Genomic DNA, 18,616 nt, shown 5'->3' on the forward strand with positions numbered 1-18,616 from the left:
CTTTGTCACGGATGAGCCAGAGTGTGGCTTCCAGGGGTCACTTGGTGTGCTTCTCCGGAGCTCTTTTCTTTCCTCTTCCTCCTGTTGCTTCTGTGCTCCCCAGTCCCTCCCCTGCATCTCTGCCCTCTGTTCCTTCGTGCGGGGTCTCCTTCCATCTTGTGTCCCCAACCCCGCCCCCATAGGGAATGCAGATTCCTGTAATAGTCTTCTCTGCCAAACAAAATGAGGTTCCTCGAATATAGTACCCTTTGGCGGGCTGACCCTCTCCTTGCTCCATCTGTCTGCAAAGGACCTTGCCCACTAGTCAGGCTGGTGTTGAGCCTGGTTGGCTGGGAGAATTCACAGCACAGTCCACAGTGCCCTGAGCATCCCTCTCTCCTTGCCCTTACCATCATACCCACGGGCACACGTTCTTGTTACTTTCCATGTTCGGTCTCCCCTAGTGGTGATGGCCTTGAGGACACGGACAGGAACTGGGTCCCTTTTTACTCATAGCTCAGTTGTAAGTGTTTATAGAATAACCCAGTGACACACTGAATTATTTAATCCAAACCCTTTGTTTTACAGGGGTAGAGAATGCTCAGAAATTAAGTTAAAATCATTTGCTCTTGGGGGAAGAATCAGAAGGCTTTGCACAGTAGTTATTTCTGGGGCAGAAAATAGGAGAGAAGAAAATACTTCATCCACTTAGTTTTTTCATGAAAAACTAAAAAGAGGTTTCATAAAACCTCCTTGTTTGTGTTTGAAAAAGGGCTTACCTGTTCTCATTGTTGTGGGAGCGGAGCAGGATCAGGGCCACAAACCTTCACCTCTCATAGGTTTCCTGGGGTAGCTTGTCAGCCTGGGGGCCTTGTGGATGCTGGATGCTTCCTTCACAATGCAGCCTAGCCCACCAGGTCCTGGGGCTCCTTCCGGCCTCGCCCTCCTGTTATTGGGGGTGAGAAAGGGCCTTGGGAAGCAGGGGGACCTGGGCCTATGATTTCAGCAGTGGTTGAGGTTGCTGCTGGGAAAGCTGTGGGGGGAAGCCAGATGAAACAAGCCTCCTAGGGCTCCAGGAGCAGGATAGGAAGGGGATGCCAAAGAACTCAACACCCGGGAAGCTGAGGGGAGGGTGAGTGCGAAAGGTGCATGGTTCACCTGCAGGGACCAGCACAGTTAGGGGGGCAGGCCTGAGCTTGGGGGCTGGGTCACAGCAGGAAGCTGGGGAGGTAAGGCCAGAGCAGTGGCAAGCTGGGAAAGACCAGGTTAGAGGCAGGGGCTGTCTTGCCAGAGAAGGACAGTGAGCACAGGACAGAGGAGGGAGGGTGGCCATTGTGGAGAGCAAAGGGGGGATCCTGACAGGTGGAAGAAGCAATCTGTCTGGACTTGGGTGACATGGACCTCTTCTGCCCCCAGAGAAGAGCCTGATGGGGCGGGAGCCGCCAGGGGCAGCATGCATTGGCCTGGGGGCTCAGCCGCTTGCTCTGGAGTTGAGTGATTTCAAGGCCCAGGTCTGCGAGCAGCTTCTTGTCTGCCCTTCCAGGTCACCAAGCTGGGCTGTGTGCTTTTCCTGTGGCCCCAGGGTGTGGTCCAGGCAGGGAAAAGCCCTCAGGATTTCCCTCCCCTCCTCCGACCCATCCCCCATGGTCTCTGCAACCTCCCAGGCAGTTTCCTTCCCTGGCGGTGGGGGAGGCGGGATAGAGGAAAGCCGTGTTACATAAGTTTGGAGAAAAAGAGGCTTGCTTGCCATGTGAATAGAAATCAGATCCCAGCAGTGACAGAGGCTGTGTGGCCACTCCGGAGCAGCAGCTGCGGCCTGGAGAGAACCTCTCAGCCAGCAGAGGAAGGAAAACTGGGTGGGGAGCGCCTTGGGGGCTCAGGTGGTTAAGTGGCTGCCTTCAGGTTGTGGTCCTGGGGTTCTGGGATCAAGTCCTGCATCGGGCTCCCTACTCAGCGGGGAGTCGTCTTCTCCCTCTCCCTCTGCTGCTCCCCCTGCTTGTGTTCTCTTTCTCTCAAATAAATAAATAAAATCTTAAAAAAAGAAAAAGCTTGGGTGGAGGTGGGTGGGGGCTGCTTTCTGTTGGGGCGGGAGGAAGCAGGGCTCTGGTGCTGTGAACTGCTCATCGTGCTCATTGTGGAGGGTCGCCTGTGAAAGAATCCTTTGTCCCTGTGAGGGGCAGGGGTGCTGTATGCCATGTAAATGCCCACCCCGCACCAGGTTGGTCCTGGTTACCATCGGGTAAGGTCACAAGTGCTGTGACTATTAGTGCCTCGGCACTGACAGGCGGGTGGGTGCCAGGGCTGCAAAGGGACCCGCTCAAGGCTGCAAGTAGAGTAGGGGGAGGGAGTGGGGAGGCGCAGGCAAGGCAGGGATTTGAATACAGGTCCCCTTAGCCAGGGGTGCTCTTTGACTTGAGAACAATGCCCTACCTGCCTTGGGCACATTTGGGAGGTAAAGGAGGCACAGGCGTGAAGGGCTGAGGCATCCGGTGGCAAGTGTTGGAGTGTCCGGTGTGTGCTGTCCCCATAGTGCCATCTCCCAGCTAGCTGTACCCAGCTCTGTCCTGCCACTCCACGGAGCCCACTGCATCCTGAACATTAACCAGTGTGTTTGCGCAGGAGGCTACACGACAGGAAGTGGCTGAGGGGAACAGAGTTGGGTCATGTGACAGTGGGGTGGGCGAGAAGAGGACAGGCCTAGGTATCAGAGAAGGTCTGACTTTCTGGTTCCAGCTGCACCCAGTTTCTGCTGTGGGACCTGGGCCAGGGTCCTAGACCCTTTTGGGCGTTAGACTGACGGGGAGAAGCCAGATTCCCTCTCACGTTACTTCTGATGCCTGCATTCTAGAAGTCTGTATGTAGGAGACACTGGGAGGGTGCCAGGGGTTGGGAAAGGTCTCATGTCCTGTGCTGTGGTGAGGGCTGGGTCTTAGGAAGACCACACCAGTGGCTCTGAGTGCTCGTGTGTGTACACGGTGAGTTCAGAGCCATTCTGTCACAAGGATTTTGGAGCCCCTGGTGCATGTTGGTTACAGTCCTGGCTCCTGGCCCACAGTGTGAGGCCCTCTGGTGGAGGGGGTGGTGAGCACAGAGGCGCTTGAGCGGGAATGAGGGCTGACGTGGGAGGGGCAGGGAAAGGACCTACTGGGATAGGAGAGGGTGTTTTGTTTTGTCTTTTTTTTGAAGATCTTATTTATTTATTTGACAGATAGAGATCACAAGTAGGCAGAGAGGCAGTTAGAGAAGGGGAGGCAGGCTCGCTGCTGAGCTGAGAGCCCGACCCTGAGATTATGACCTGAGCCGAAGGCAGAAGCTTAGCTCACTGAGCCACTCAGGCACCCCAGGAGAGGGTGTTTTTGTGTTTTTTTTTTTTTTTTTTTTCCCACTTTACCCTTGGAAAGAAACCTTCAAAGACTTGTTAGAAACTATTTAAGGATAAATACAAGCATGTACCATTTCTTCGTGCTTTGCAGATACTGCACTTTTTACAAAATGACGGTTTGCATCAGTCCTGTGTTGAGCAAGTCTATACCATTTTCCCAACATCGTTTGCTCCCTTTGAGTCTCTTGGTCACATTTTGGTAATTCGTGAATTTTTCAAACTTTCTCATTATCATATTTGTTATGGTGATGTGTGATCAGTGATTGTGCTTTGCCGAAAGCTCAGGTTAACCATGGTTAGCACTTTAGCAATAACGTATTTTTAAATTCAAGTATTTACGTCTTTTTTTTTTAAAGATGTAATGCTGCTGTATACTTAATAGACTACCATCTAGTGTAAACATAACTTTTAAAATATGTATTTATTTGAGAGTGAGTGAGCATGGGTGGGGAGCAGAAGGAGAGGGGGAGGGAGAAGCAGATGTCTCCCTGCTGAGAAGGGATTCCCCAGCTCCCCTCACTCTATCGGGGGCTCGATCCCAGGACCCTGAGATCATGACCTGAGCTGAAGGCAGCTGCTTAACCAACTGAGCCACCCAGGCGTCCCAGCATAACCTTTATATGCACCAGGAAACCCAGACAAATTATTTGACTTCCTTTATTGTGATACTCACTTTATTGTAGTGGTCTGGAACTGAACCTGCCAGATCTCAGAAGCGTTCCTGTCAATGCATTCATCTGAGTATTGAAGGGAAAAATAAAATGGGAATAGTGGTTCTAGCAGTTTTGGCTTATGGGGATTGGTTTTTTTCCTCTAATTTTCCAAATATTCTATAATTTCTGTAATAGTGTCTCTATTACTTCTGTCAAAGACTGTTTGTCGGTTTATGCTTTGCTCCTGGGTATGACCTGCTTACTGTGTGGCTCCCACTGCTGATGTCTGCCCACAGAACCCTGGCCTGGGGATTTTTACCAAGTCCCAGCCTCATCTCCCCACCTGTAAATGAGAACACTGGACTCTTCTGCCCACTTGACAGGGCAGTGGTTTGAATCGGGGAAGTGGGGGAAGAAGAACATTTGAAAGTTAACCTCCCTCTGCAAAGGGAAAGGCTGATGAACTAGTAGTCATTGGGCAGCTGGGTGGGAAGTGGGGAGGGTCTGGGTGCAGGGAAGGGGTTGGGGCTGATTCTGGGGAGCACTGCCTTGCCTGGCCCCAGTAGGGCAGCGAGGGGCTCTCCTTGACTGATAGTGGGCCTCAGCTCTGTAGGCTGTTTGGGAAATCACTTCCGAGAAAGGCAATCATAAGGCCTTGCTCCCAGCGTCTGCCATAAATATTCAGAAAATGATGCTCTGTGCTTGGTATCAAGGTCAAACATTGAAACTCCTGCTCCCATCCCATCTCCCTTTAGTCTCTGGTCTTTAGCCTTAGCAAGCGTATAGGTTTTATTAGTTGTATTTTTCTTCCCGCCTCATGATCCAGCCATAGATACTCGGTCTTGCCAGTAAGGGTGATTGAAGCAATGAAGTTTGAAATCTTGATTATTCGTGATAACTGACTACCTCCTGTGGATCATGTGTTCAAGTTCGGATTCTCAGAGTGGGAATCCGCTGCCTTTCTGTCCTGCTTGTACAACAGGTAGCCGTTTCCTCTCCTGAGAATCCTTTCTCAAACCCTGAATAAGGGGGTATAAGGGACCTTGGTGTCCAGCATTTGCAAGCCAGGGGCTGGCTGTGTGATGGTCACAGGTGCTTGGACTTATGGGCAGGACTGGGCTGTCTGGAGAATGTTGACCCCTCTCCCTCCCCAGTCCACCCGTGTCAACTCCCTCCCTTTCCGTGTTCTCTCCCCTGCAGATGTCAAGCCTTCCAACATCCTCGTGAACTCCCGTGGGGAGATCAAGCTCTGTGACTTTGGGGTCAGTGGGCAACTCATCGACTCCATGGCCAACTCCTTTGTGGGCACAAGGTCCTACATGTCGGTATGAGCAGTGGGTTCTGTTTCTCCAGCATCTTGCCTGGTTGGGGATAGGAGCCAAGCGGGTAACTTCCCCCACGGTGCCAGGGGGTGGATGATGGCGGGGAGGGGAAGGAAATGAGGGAGGAGGCATCGGTGGCGGCATTGGTGGCTGCATTGGTGGCTGCATCGGCATGTTCTCTTCTCACCCCCATGCCACAAGCTTCATGGAGGCAGGGATAGGACTGTGGGGGTTGGGGTCTCAGTTGTCCCTAGGGGATGGCTTGGGGCCTGGCATGTGGTAGGTGCCCGGGGAGTGCTTGGCAAGTAGGCTAATGTTTGGTTGACTGAACAGGTGGTAGTTGGCTAGTGTGCTCCAGAGAAGGATTCAGAAAGGGGGAGATGTGACTCTGGGTGAGTGGGGATCTCCGTGGAGATCCAGGCGTAGATTAATCCGATGGGGAGGCAGAGGCTGGGGCATCCCGGCATACAGGGTGTTTTCTGAGTTCTCTTCCACATCCTTGAGTGAGCTCATCTGATCTGTGTGGTTGCCCCATGAAGAGCAGATTATCGCTCCCATTTTAGAGATGAGGAAAGGCAGATGTAGAGCCTGGACTGAAAGCCAGGTCTCCTTGCCAGTTAGTCCCCTGTGCTCAGCCCGCCCTCACTTGCCCTTTGGGTCCGATTCCACACCTGCTTCCGGCCTCCATGTGTGGAAGTTGATACCCACATCCTCATTCCTTCTAGCCCGCCCCTGCCCCCACCTGGGCAGCCACTGTCCGCATGACTGGCCCAGTGCTGACCCACATTTCCGCCCCCTCCACTCAAGTGACACAGTCTTTCAGAAACATGAAACAGGGCTCTTCAGGTTCTTCCCTCAGTGTCTAAGAACTGAGCAGCTAGTGTTCTGGGCCACTCACCTGCTGTTGCAAAGTTCAAAATCTGTCAATAGACCCTGGGATCAGGGTTAGTGGTTTCGGTGTTTGTGGTTATGTGGTCAGTTCCAAAAGAGTTCAGTGTTTGAGTTAGTGAAAATTTCTATGGGAGATATTAATGATGTCCAAAAACATGTACAGTGGTCAGGATGAGATTTTTTTTTTTGTGGAGTTCTTGAAATACATGTGCTATTTCAGTTAACGCTGGATTAAAAATAATGCTTTGTACAGTAATATGTACTTTCCCCCCTAACTCTTCCTGCCAGTAACAGCCCTTATTTGTCCAGCATTTTGTGACATCTAACATCCGTTCCCATTGGGTTTGGCCTTCTCGGTAACCCTGTTAGGAGAGCAGGTGTTTTCTGATGTCTGTATTGTCCTCACCACCACCTCCATCAGCTCCACTTTATAGATGAGGAAACTGAGGCTCAGGATCACATAGTTTACAAGTCACAGAATTGGGACTTGATCTGGGGTTTCCTGACCCCAGATCCTTTGCCTTTTCTACTGTTCCATGTTGTCCAAGGACAGTCAGTGAGTCTGTGGTGATCTGGTCTTAGAGCTCAACTTTCTTGACTCTCAAGGCCACTGTTCTTTCGACCCACCAGACAGTTCGTTCATGACCCATGTTCTGGAAGCATGTTCCACACCCAGGTGACAAGATGAGCCTTGCAGGCTGGGCTTTGAACCAGCAACCCTGCATGTCCAAGACAGTGACAAGGTGGGGCAAAACTGGGGGTACAGTTGAAGCAGCAGCCGGGGTCCAGGCAGGCCAGAGGCTGTTAGTTGAGGGCTGGGAGGAGGCATGGGTCAGAGCCATGGGAGCCAGGTAGGATTTGAACACAGTGGTTGGAGGCAGGTCAGAGACCAGGTTCAACCAGTTAGTGGAGGTCCCAAAGAAGATAAAATGCATCAGTAGATCCAGGGCCGGGGCCCAGACCAAGCAGGGCAGCCGACTCCCTGCAGTGCACACAAGCCTCAAAGAGGCAGGAAGGCCTGAGGCCCCCTTTTGAGCCTCCACGGGGTGGGCCTCTCCCTCAGCCGTGCGGGCCCGGATTAGCTCACAGGTGATCAGAACTGTGTCTGTCTCTCGTGCAGCCGGAAAGACTCCAGGGGACCCACTACTCAGTGCAGTCGGACATCTGGAGCATGGGGCTGTCTCTGGTTGAGATGGCGGTGGGGAGGTATCCCATCCCTCCCCCAGACGCCAAGGAGCTGGAGCTGGTGTTTGGGTGCCCAGTGGAGGGAGATGCGGCGGAGACACCACCCAGACCCAGGACTCCTGGAAGGCCCCTCAGCTGTGAGTGGCCTGATGTGGCCCCTGCTTGGACTGGGAGCAGAGGGGCGGGGTCCCTTACTCTGGTGGGTTTCGGGAGGGCTGATTCTTTGGATATTCTCCCGAGACTGCCTGCCTGTCTCTGGATGCCAGGCTGGGGCGGGAGGCAGAGCAGGCAGAGGTCTCCAGGTGGGTGTTAGATTATTGTTACTAGCAACATCTTCTCCCCCTCTGTTGAGTGTTGGCTGTGTTCCTGGCATGGCATTTAGCACTTTATAGGTGCTGTCTCATTTTTAAAAATCATGACTTTTTAGGTAGATTTTTTTTTGAGATAAAATTCATACAGCATAAAATGCACATTTTGAAGTGGTTTTTAGTATATTCTTCATGTTGTGCACCCATCCTGACTGTGTTATTCAAGAACATGTCCATCACCCTAAAAGAAACCTCACCTCCATGACCAATCACTTCCGTCTCTTCCTACCCCCAGCCCTAGTAGAACAGTAGACACTGATCTACTCTGTGTCTCCATGGATTTGCTGAGTATTATCTTTTTTTTTTTTTTTAAAGATTTTATTTATTTGTCAGAGAGAGGGAGAGAGAGTGAGCACAGACAGACAGAATGGCAGGCAGAGGCAGAGGGAGAAGCAGGCTCCCTGCCGAGCAAGGAGCCTGATGTGGGACTCGATCCCTGGACACTGGGATCATGACCTGAGCCGAAGGCAGCTGCTTAACCAACTGAGCCACCCAGGCATCCCTGCTGAGTATTATCTAATTTTAATAGTGAACATGTGTGAACACTATTATAACGTCTAGAGTCAAGGAAACTGAGGCACGAAGTGCCTGGCTTGTCAAGACTGCACACCATAAGTGGCAAAGCCTCAGTCCTAGGTGCTGAGCGCTGTGCAGACAGCGTGCCTCTTTGATCATGCATACTGAAAATTAAACCTGGTATTTGGAAGATTCTGGCCCAGCCACCATCTTCTGATCTATTTCCTGCTGGGACGTTTGTGACCAGGAGGACCTGGTATCTGTGCCTGGGAGGCCCTCATAGGAGAGGGCCTATATGAAGGGAGAAATAGAGGAAGGCAGGGATAGCTGATGGTGATGGGTCACTGGAGGGATGGTGGCTGTGGCCTTTGAGGCTGGCCGGGACTCTGGAGGATAGAGGAAGAGACCCAAGTTCAGGGAGAACTAAAACAGTCCTTGAGTTACTTAGCTACTACCTCATTTTCTCCTCTCTCAATGTAAGGAAGGGAAGAAGGGCAGGCATGATTATCCATCTCCACTGTAGCAGAGTCCATACTCAGCAGTCAGTGGATTTGCTCGAGGTCGCAGACCTGGGGGGTGGGAGAGCCCAGAATCCTACCCTGGCTGGCCAACTCTGTGGCCTCTGCTGGTCCGCTCTGTGTTTGGCCTTATCTGTGTCTCTGCTTATTATCCATGACCCTGTTCCAGTCTCCAGGACCCATGCTCCAATCCCTAGACTCATGTTGACAAATAACTGTTTTTCTGAGAAGTGTTTTCTTTTTTCTTGTGAAATACGTAGCTTATGGAATGGACAGCCGACCTCCCATGGCAATTTTTGAGCTGCTGGATTACATAGTCAACGAGGTAAGTGCTGCATGGCTTCTTTGACCTTGGTATTTGCTTCTCTTAAGCAAACAGTTAATTTGATTGGGATACCTCTGAGTTGTTCGCACAGTGGGGCTTCTTGGGCCCTGAGGGTTTCTCGTGGGGCATTGTGCTGTTGGAGTAGGGGGCAGGTGTCCCTTCCCCAGGGAACAGCCTTGGGTACCTGAGTTTGTTCCTTTCTCAGTCAGGAGCCCCCAGTGTGCCTGTGCCATGCCTGCTGCTTCATCAGGCAGTCCTTGTGCACTTACTGTTGGCTGGGCACTGCGGGCTGAAGGTAGGGATGAGGCGGGGTCCACAGGTGGAAAAACAGAAGTCCCTGGTAGTGAAGATCACTAGCTCCATTTGGGAGGCAGGGCAAATACAGACATACCTGTAGGGTAGGGTTTTCTCTGATAAGTGCCTTTAAAAACCAGTAGGTATATAAAAAAAAAGTGACAGTGTAGAAATGGAAGATATTCACTATAGACTGTTGTGAAAAATACTAGAGTACTATGTATACTATGGTCAATTCTTTAAAAAGTCTTTATGAAAAAAATCTATGCATGTATGTGCATATGAAGTCTGGAAATTAGTAGGACAGTGGTTTTCTTGGGGGTGACGGAAGTTTCTTTTGGCTCATTGCTGCTGACTGACTTTAATGCAAAGAACACATTGTTTAACACCTACACAAGTAGGTTTAAGTGAAAAGAGGACAGAGGATGGAAGAGAAGGACCAGCAGGCCTCCAACCCGGGTTATTACTCTTCAGGTAGCTTCTGTGACGACCGGCCTGGGGTACATCTGCACAGCCCCCCATAGCTGCTGCCGCTAGTAATTGCTGGTGTGTGTCCACACCACACTCCAAGGTTTACAGCTGGCAGTGTCCATGGGAAAGGGTCCCAGAGACCCTGAGGCCCTCCTCATCTCACAGGAGGATGAACTAAGGCTCACAGAGAAATAGTGATTTGTTCAGGCACTAGACAAGTGAGTGGCAGAGCACTAATCGGGCCCCAATTCTGAGTGTGCTTTTTTGAGTCCAGCAGTTCACCGGGGTGGCCCCACAGGCAGCCCCCGGCTCCCCAGCCCTGTCTTCCCGTGGCTGGAGAAGGGCAGTGCTGCCCAGAGGTCTGCGGGGAGGGAGCTGGTGGGGAATATGGCTGGAGAAGGAAGCCAGGCCTTTCTTATGTCTTGACATGTATTTGCAGCCTCCTCCAAAACTGCCCAGTGGAGTGTTCAGTCTGGAATTTCAAGATTTTGTGAATAAATGGTAAGTCTGCTACTTGCTCTCTAGGAGAGTTATGCTGGTTTTGTCACACACACACCACGCCCCCTAGCCCCCGGTTTTGGGGGAGCAGAGCTCTGCCCTTTTCCCTGCACTTCAGAGTGCCACGACTTCAGGGACTGGTCTGACTACAGCAGTGGGTCAGAACTGCTGCTTTTGGCACCTGCTCTACAGGGACTGGCAGGTTGCCTTTGGGTCGTTTAATTCAGCAAGCATTTGTTAACCTGCAGGCATGCCACTCTGCTGAACAGGAAGGCCTTGGAGAAGGCTCAGGCCCTCAGAAGCTCCAGGGTGTGGGGAGGGCAGGCATGTAAATGTTAAGTAACTAGAGTGGGAACCAATGCCAGGCAGTCTTTCTCACATTATCTTTTTCTTTCAGCTTAATAAAAAACCCAGCAGAGAGAGCAGATCTGAAGCAACTCATGGTAAGGCCACTGATTTCCAGTTTGTACAGAAATTATTCGTTTGTTCTCTGTCAGTCATCTGCCCCCTACTCCCTGAGCCCATTCCCTGCTCTGCCTTGACCCCTGTGCTCCCGCTGCCCCAGGGGCTGCAGGATCCTGAACATCAGCCTCATGTGTCCCCCCAGCAGTGTAAGGGCCAAGCGGAGCCCCTTCTGGCAGCAGCTGGCCACTTGAGTGCGCCCTCACTGCTGCCCCAGGACAGGCTCCAGGGGTACCTGGAGGTACCAGGGGTACCTAGAGCAGCGAAGTTCTAGCCCCAGGACTCTTGATCTTTAAGGTTTTTGAACACCACTTACTCTCCGTTTCCCTGCACACAGGTTCATGCCTTTATCAAGAGATCTGATGGGGAGGAAGTGGATTTTGCAGGTTGGCTCTGCTCCACCATTGGCCTTAACCAGCCCAGCACACCGACCCACGCAGCTGGCGTCTAAGTACGTGGGAAGTGGTAGAGAGCGAGTCCCCTGCCCAGTGGTGTGCCATGTCGCTTCCGGGCCTCTTGCCCGTGCCTGTCTCTGTTCAGACGTGCATCTCACCTATGACAAGGGATGAAGAACACAGCATGTGCCAAAATTCTATTTGTGTCATTTTTAATATTATTGTCTTTATTCTTCCTGTTCCTCCCTAAGTGGATTGGCTTTGTGCTTGGGGCTATTTTTGTGTATGTCGATCAACACACGCGCAATGTGGAATTACAGTGAAACTTTGGTGACTGTGGGTAGTCATTCTTACTTACTGAAAATTGCACTGCTCTTTCCTCACCGTGACTGGCTAGCTGCCTGTATTTTCAGGATTCTCTGACACTTGGTGGTACTGCATTCTTGCCAGGCAGACCTTCTATTTGAGCAGGAAGGGGCCTTGTAAGATCCTTCACAGGCAGTGCATGTGAAGCATGCTTTGCTGCTACGAAAAAGAACATCAGAAAGTATATATCATGTTATTTTATTCTATTTTTGCTTTTGGTGTAGAATGAAGCAATTTCTATCAAAATCTAGCCAGAGCCCTTCACTGCCATGATAGCTAGGGCTTCACCAGTCTGTCTACTGGGATGATCTGTAGACTTCTGGTTGTATTTCTATATTTATTTTTAAATATATTATGTGGGATATTTAGTGGTTTATGTCTCTTTGAGTTTGAATTAGTGTTTCTAAAATGGTGGTTACTTTGAATGTTACAAATGGATCAAGGCATTAAAATGTATGAGATTTCTTTCCCCAAATCCAAGCACTGATGCTATTGTAAACAAGTGTGTATAGTGCCTAAAAACTGTATGAAAATCCTTTTAACCATTTCAGTCCAGATGTTTAACAAATCTAATCTCTTATTCTAATAAATATACTATCAAGTTAAAAGGATGGAAAAATATGTCTCCTTTTGTGGTAGGATTTTCAGTGTCTCTGGTACACACACATACACAAAGTCAGACGATTTGGCCAAGCCTTATAGTGAGGGCACAGGTGGAGACAGGAAGGAGGCTAGAAGGCAGAAATGCCACACTGAGGACAAGTTCAGTGCTCTGGACTAATGGATCTTCCTGTGATCCCAGGCTTTGGACTTTGTGCAGCCCTTTCCTCCACTTATGCGTGAATCTTCCAGCTACCTTTCCTGTGGACCTTCTCTTCCTGCCATTTTGACACAGGGAAAAGCAGTAGGCGAGGTGGGGTTTGCCGTGTCACCGGTGTGCTCCCAGGGGCACACTGTTCTTGGCTTGCCATGCCTGATTGGTGTGGGAGCCTCTGCCTGGGATACCCGGTCCTGTGCTCCTTTCTTCCACTGAGCAGTACTCTCCCCTCTTTTACTAGTGACTTCTTTACACTTTCTTGGAGAGGAATGGACCTGATACTGGCTTTGTCCTGCCTGTGAGGTAGCAGTGAAGTCACAGAAAACAAAGCCATGTCCCACTGACCTTTGCTGCCCAAGTGACTTTCAGAACTTGAGATACTTGTGATGATGCCTGGTCAGCACCTCCTTCCTCATTTTCTTCAAGAGGGCAGGTTACAGAAAACCAAAATAAACACATCTTTAAAAACAAAAGGCCCCCCCCCCCCCCCCCCATTTTGTTTTTAAACTAAAACAGGATCTGAATAAATCTCCTGAGTAGGTACTTCCACTCTGGATCTCCTAGAGCTTGGAAGGCAGCCAGGACGTTAAAAACCGCTTTGTGGTATGTACACGGCAGCTTTGGCCAGTCCGTTTTCTCTTGCTAGGAGGCTAACTAACATCTGTTCGAAGTTAATAGTCTAACCTACGTGTTTCAACATCCATTCAAACCGAGGTTTAAAACTCACACCCTATGTCTTTTGCTAATGGAGAGGATATGAACCGAGAAGGTCTCATTAAAATGTGCAAACTTCATCTTAGGAGGAAGGTGTAACCTGCAGTCTAATACCAGGATCTGAATGCTTTCGTGTTCAGTGTCTTTTGAGGGGTGTTTTAAATTCCCTATTTACATGCAAACGTGTGTTACATTTTGAGAGTCAAGAGGTTTCTTCCTAGTAATTTTTACCAAGAATGATCTTGTTCTCAAGAATGAGGTCACCTGCCTCAGTCTTGCTGTTCTGAATTCCCTTTGTCAAGTCCCTCCCTTAGCCTTTCTCTTGTTGAGACACTGACAATAGTTAGATTTTTACATACTACCTCGTAGGAATATTGTCATTTTACCCACAGGACTCTGAGGGCTGCAAAGAGTTAAGAAGACAAGCAACCAGTTAGTGGTAGAGCTACAATTCAGAGCCAACTTCTCTAGCTCTCAGAATCCCACGCTCCTATTTTAAATAAAACCTCTAAGTGTATAGATTGATTGCTTTTCATCGCACAACAGTCTGCACACTGTCTTTTCCAAGAAACATGCTCATTTAAACTTCTATTTAAGAGTAGCTCAAAATAACTTTTAATGAAATGCTGATTAATAAATACACTCATGTTCTCTTCTAGAATGGTTACAGAACAAGTTCTGCTTGAGGAGGTTCTTTCTGTTTTGTTTTGCTTTTCTGTTGCTTGGGCAGGGCAAATTACTTTTATAAAATTAAGCAACTACTTAACTGTATATTCACTGGAAGAGGGACGGTATGGAGAAGTGAATCTCAGCTCTAAGTAGCAAATTTTAACAACTGTTATTCTGTAACTGTCATCATTACAAAACCCCAATCTCCCAAGCACAGGGATTTAATGGCACATTCCCCAAGTCCAGAAATGGGTTTTAAACCATTCTGCTTTACTTTTTTGCCCCCGGGGAGGAACTAATCCTTTCCTCTGTTGCTATCTGGAAACCAGAAAGCTGCACGGACAGCTCTTTATCTGTACTTTCTTTCTTCTTTCTTTTTTTTTTTTTTTAAGATTTTGTTTATTTGACAGAGATCACAAGTAGGCAGAAAGGCATGCAGGAGGGTAGGGGAAGCAGACTCCCTGCTGAGCAGAGAGCCCGATGCGGGACTTAGTCCCAGGACCCCAGGATCATGACCTGAGCTGAAGGCAGAGGATTTAAACCACTGAGCCACCCAGGCTCCCCTATCTGTACTTTATTTCTAAGCACATTTTTCCACTGTGATGTCTCAAGCTACAGGTGATGGCAGCCCCACAAAGCCCTCTAGAGTACAGAGTTCCTACCTGCTCCACCGAGGGGTGGCAGCAGCTTGTGTTCTCAAGTGGCCCTCTGGCTCCTCACTGGTCATCCTTCTCTCCTAGACCTCAGCCTTGCTCTGCTCACAATAGTTCAGTGGCATCCACAGAACCTTTAATTGGTTTTCTTAAGAGGTATTGCTGACTAGAAAGGCTGGCTTGTATTTAAACTCTGCCCTTTGTGCAAATGCCAGACTTTCTCAATAGCATTTTAGAGGAAACTTTGTTTTGAGCATAATTACTAAATCTGACCAGAATAGTTACAGCACCACCCGTATTGCTCAATGCTAAGACACTGCATGTCTGCTTTTCCACATGGCACTAATTTTTGTTAAAGTGTTCTGAAACTTGAGTTCTTGATGGAACCATTTTCAAGACTACACAACCTTAAAAGTTCTTGTTCCTTTTAAAGCCGACCAGAGGGCCCATGGAAAGAAAATTTTTTTGAAGAGACAAAAGTTCCTCAGATGTAGTAACTTAGTTCCTGTAACTAAGCTTGGTTCTTCCCTACCCTGCTTCAGGAATCTGATTCTTCTTCCTCTTCCTCCTCCTCCTCCTCCTCCTCTTCGGGCACATGGCTCCTTGTGCTCAACTCCAGTGCTGTTTGGTTGATTGATGCTTCATTGTCAACATGAACCAACATCTGCTTTAGGCAAGAACATTATGCGTTAGTAGAAAAGACACTGGCCTCAAACCAGCAAATTCTTAAATATGTTTTAAAATCAAATTTCAACTGCACCTCCATCCGCAATAATTATCATCAGGAGGTAAGGCCACTTCCTATTTTTCCAATTTCTACCCTGACCCTCTTACCGCACCCCCCGCCCCTGCCGCCCACTGCCAAAATGGGAGGAGACTAAATTCCGTAGATTTCACAGAATGTCAAATGTCTACAACCATGGTTCATGCATTAAAAATTATGCTGGCTTAGGTATGCTTTCAAATGGTTTTAAATGGCTTAAATATACCTGGGAGAAAAAGTGCTCAAATATGGGATATTTAGAAAGAAGAATATTGTACTATTTTACTTGAGGGCATTAGCATTAGTAGAAGGAGATGTTGAAGATTGGAACTCACTTTTTAGCACTATGCTTTGTAGTTGAAGCTACAATCTGTTCTTAAATCCCAGGCTTACTTATTCATGAAGCAGTGGAAGTTCTGACAAACTCCTGCAAAGCTCTCTAACTCTCCCTGGGTCCACTGGAGTAACTGAGGTCAGATGACTAGGAGGCTGCAGGCAAATGCCACAGTACCTGACTTATAAATCAAGGTCTGACTAGGTGGTAGAAAAGTGGCTGTTCCCTGTCTAAAACAGTGATACTGAAATAGCCAGTTTATAACACTAGAACGTTCTTACAAGCAATTCCCTGAGTCCTCTGGGCATGACAATGTAATTTACAAAAAGTTTTTGGCCTCCAGGCAGCATGAGCACAGAATGCACTTTGCATTCTCTCCCTAGGCCCACACCTGATTCAACTTACATCAGGTGACTGTTCAGGTGCAGGCTGAGAAGACAACATCTCATCTCCTCTCCTAGAACTAATCATTGATTGGAGGGCTAGTTCTTCAACCTAGAAAAGAAGAGGTGAGGACACTTTGCTTACCATTTCACTGGACTACTGACATGGGTAAAATTTGCTGAGCACGCTGTCAAAAGGCTTGCAGCATGAGAAGTGAAAACAGTGGTTCTAGAGGGAAGGATGGGGCTTTTACTCTTTTCCCACATTTTAAGGAAAGGAGCCAAGAAAAATATCTAGCCCCTTACCCCTGGGGTACGGATATCTCAGGCAAGACTTTCATTCCCCTAGATAGGTAAGATCTGGGTAGAAAAGCCAAGGGTGCCCTTAAAAAAGCAAGCCATCTTCTGATTACACAGAAGGCCAATTCCCCAGATTTTTTTTTCTTCCAAGATTTTATTTATTTATTTGACAGACAGAGATCACAAGTAGGCAGAGAGGCAGTCAGAGAGAGGGGGAAGCAGGCTCCCTGCTGAGCAGAGAGCGGATGCGGGGCTCCATCCCAGGACTCTGCGATCATGACCTGAGGGAAGGCAGAGGCTTTAACCCACTGAGCCACCCAGGCGCCCCCAGACTATGGAATTCTACCCAGTAATGAGAGGGAAGGCAGGAAGAATAAAAAGTACACACACACACACACACATACACACAAAGAATAGAAAGTACAAGTGTTTCCTGGAGCGTAAAGGAACTGAGGCGTTAGAGATCGTCCTCATCATCACACAGGACACACACCCACCGGGTACTTTGTACAGGTACTAGTGATACAAGAACATAATTAAGTGCCGCCCATTACAACTATCCTGAGGAAAGTAATATTTAGATTATGTCGCAGCTATACGGTGCTTTTCAGCTTAAAAATGGCCTTCATAACCTGCATCTCATTTGGACTTAAGATCCTGAATTAGAGTTCTAAGCCGCCCTTATCAACGTCATCTCACTGGGACAGAGAGTGGATTAGGCACAGGTGTGGGAAATGGTGCACCTAAATCTCGTCCGGGCCGTGGAATCCGCAGCAGCTGCCAGAAGAAAAACTATTGGGAACGGCGCGCGACAAGTCTCCTTCCTCAGGGCCTCGCTTGCTTTCTCTGCACAACGGATCGAGTCTCCTCTGGCTTAACAATACTGGAGCTGTTTCAAGCGCCAAATGGAGCTAGTAAACGGTGGCTAGCACATGCTGAAGGAGCTCGGGAGGAAGCGGTCCGCACATGGTGTGCGGAGCACCTGCATTTACAGGTGTTGGGAGCGTGGCGGGGACTCTGCCGCACGTACACATCGCTGGACCTCAGCCTAGACCTGCAGGATCCAGATTCTGACACGAGTGGGCTCGCAATATCAAACACGCTAGCCAAGGGCTTGTCAACTACCAGGTGGACGCGGCCGACGCCTAGGGTTCCCGCGGTGGCGGAGTGAGGGGTGGGAGAGAAGCGGGGGTCACCTTGAGCCGGTTCAACTGGTCGTGCAAGGCCGCCTTCAACCGCAGCAGCGTCTCCTCCTCCTTGCGCAGCTCCTGAAGCCGGCTAAGCATGGCGTCCCCTCCCGCCCGCCGTCCGCCTGGCGCTCGGTAGTGACGTCATAAGCCCCGCGTTTCCGGAAACCTAGCGGCAGGCTGGGCGGGGCTCGAGCCACGTGGGCCAAGGCGCTTCCGGCTCGCTGCGTCTGGGTGGGCATGCTCTGCCCAGCACAATCCCGGGTTTTTAACCGAAAACATTGGGAGTTCAGTAATCATTAGGAATCCTAAAGCACAGGGCGTGGAGCAATAAAGAACTTGAGAGGTAAAAACGGTCAAGTACCCACTTTCAAATGCTGCTTTTGAGCAGTACTCCCAGCATCGTACTTTCAGTGTTTTTGCAACAGGTGGTTCTTTGTAACTCCACAAAACCTGCGGACGCACCTGAGGACAGAGGCGCACGAGCCCTGTTTATTTTTGCAGGCAAGGATTCCTGGTCTCAGAATAGTGGTTCCCAGGAGGCAGCGCAAGTTAGAACAGGAAAATAAACCATTGCTAATATTCAGTTGGGGCGCGGTGCCTTTAACTGCTAAGGGATGGAGATAGATAACCTGGATCTGGGTTTTAAGGTTATCAAAAGAAACCAGATGCAAAACCACCCTGATAAGAGACAACACATAGGTCAGGATAGGTCAACCGTTAAGGTGGTCAAGATACTGACAAAACAGGGTAAAAAAACCTCAAATGTCTTTTTTTTTTTAAGATTTTATTTTTTGACAGAGATCACATGTGGGAGAGAGGCAGGCAGAGAGAAGGAAGCGGCCTGCTGAGCAGAGCCTGAGGTGGGGCTCCATCCCAGGACTCTGGGATCATGACCTGAGCTGAAGGCAGAGGCTTTAACCCACTGAGCCACCCAGGAACCCCCAACAATGTCCTTTTGACACACTTCTCTGCAATATACTCAACATATCCATCCCTTCACTAAAACTGCAAAAACCCAAGTAGTTCTGGAAAATGCTTCTGACACTCTATACTATGGGTCAAAATACTGAGGGTAGCATTTCCTCTAGTAACTGTACTTATCACAGCAGCTTAATAGGAACCTTTGTGGAGGAACCATCAATTTCTTATTGCAGTGCCTTGAAATACA

General features: G+C 49.2%; 2 protein-coding genes across 5 annotated transcripts in view; one reads left to right on the forward strand and one right to left on the reverse strand.

Annotated features, from left to right (window-relative positions):
• Nucleotides 1-12,233, forward strand: part of MAP2K1 (mitogen-activated protein kinase kinase 1) — a 79,476-nt gene extending 67,243 nt beyond the window's left edge. For both annotated transcript variants that reach the window (XM_032342958.1, XM_032342960.1), the window contains exons 6-11: nt 5,215-5,339; nt 7,348-7,549; nt 9,075-9,139; nt 10,344-10,405; nt 10,800-10,845; nt 11,202-12,233. In XM_032342958.1, coding sequence (XP_032198849.1) covers nt 5,215-5,339; nt 7,348-7,549; nt 9,075-9,139; nt 10,344-10,405; nt 10,800-10,845; nt 11,202-11,315 — 614 coding nt within the window. In that variant the 3' untranslated portion in view covers nt 11,316-12,233. The remainder of the gene's footprint in view (nt 1-5,214; nt 5,340-7,347; nt 7,550-9,074; nt 9,140-10,343; nt 10,406-10,799; nt 10,846-11,201) is intronic.
• Nucleotides 12,234-14,407: 2,174 nt separating this feature from the next.
• Nucleotides 14,408-17,601, reverse strand: SNAPC5 (small nuclear RNA activating complex polypeptide 5). Of its 3 annotated transcripts, none has more exons than XM_032342964.1 (3): nt 17,455-17,599; nt 15,981-16,070; nt 14,408-15,145 (listed from the first exon to the last, which is right to left on the reverse strand). In XM_032342964.1, the coding sequence occupies exons 1-3, from the start codon at nt 17,542-17,544 to the stop codon at nt 15,017-15,019; spliced, it is 309 nt and encodes a 102-aa protein (XP_032198855.1). In that variant the 5' UTR covers nt 17,545-17,599; the 3' UTR covers nt 14,408-15,016. The 3 variants fall into 3 exon arrangements, with proteins under 3 accessions (XP_032198855.1, XP_032198856.1, XP_032198857.1); XM_032342965.1 differs by having other exon boundaries at nt 14,408-15,142; nt 17,455-17,593; XM_032342966.1 differs by lacking the exon at nt 15,981-16,070 and having other exon boundaries at nt 14,408-15,142; nt 17,455-17,601.
• Between the last annotated feature and the right edge of the window lie 1,015 nt (nt 17,602-18,616).

The sequence above is a fragment of the Mustela erminea genome, chromosome 5, assembly GCF_009829155.1.
Source record: "Mustela erminea isolate mMusErm1 chromosome 5, mMusErm1.Pri, whole genome shotgun sequence".
Lineage (NCBI taxonomy): Eukaryota > Metazoa > Chordata > Mammalia > Carnivora > Mustelidae > Mustela > Mustela erminea.

Coding starts and splice junctions, on each gene's coding strand:
- SNAPC5 (XM_032342964.1), bottom strand. CDS start 17,544: ATGCTTAGCCGGCTTCAGGAGCTGCGCAAGGAGGAGGAGACGCTGCTG. Junction 16,071..17,454: donor ACCAGTTGAACCGGCTCAAG/GTGACCCCCGCT, acceptor CTTCTTTTCTAG/GTTGAAGAACTAGCCCTCCA. Junction 15,146..15,980: donor CACCTGAACAGTCACCTGAT/GTAAGTTGAATC, acceptor TCTTGCCTAAAG/CAGATGTTGGTTCATGTTGA.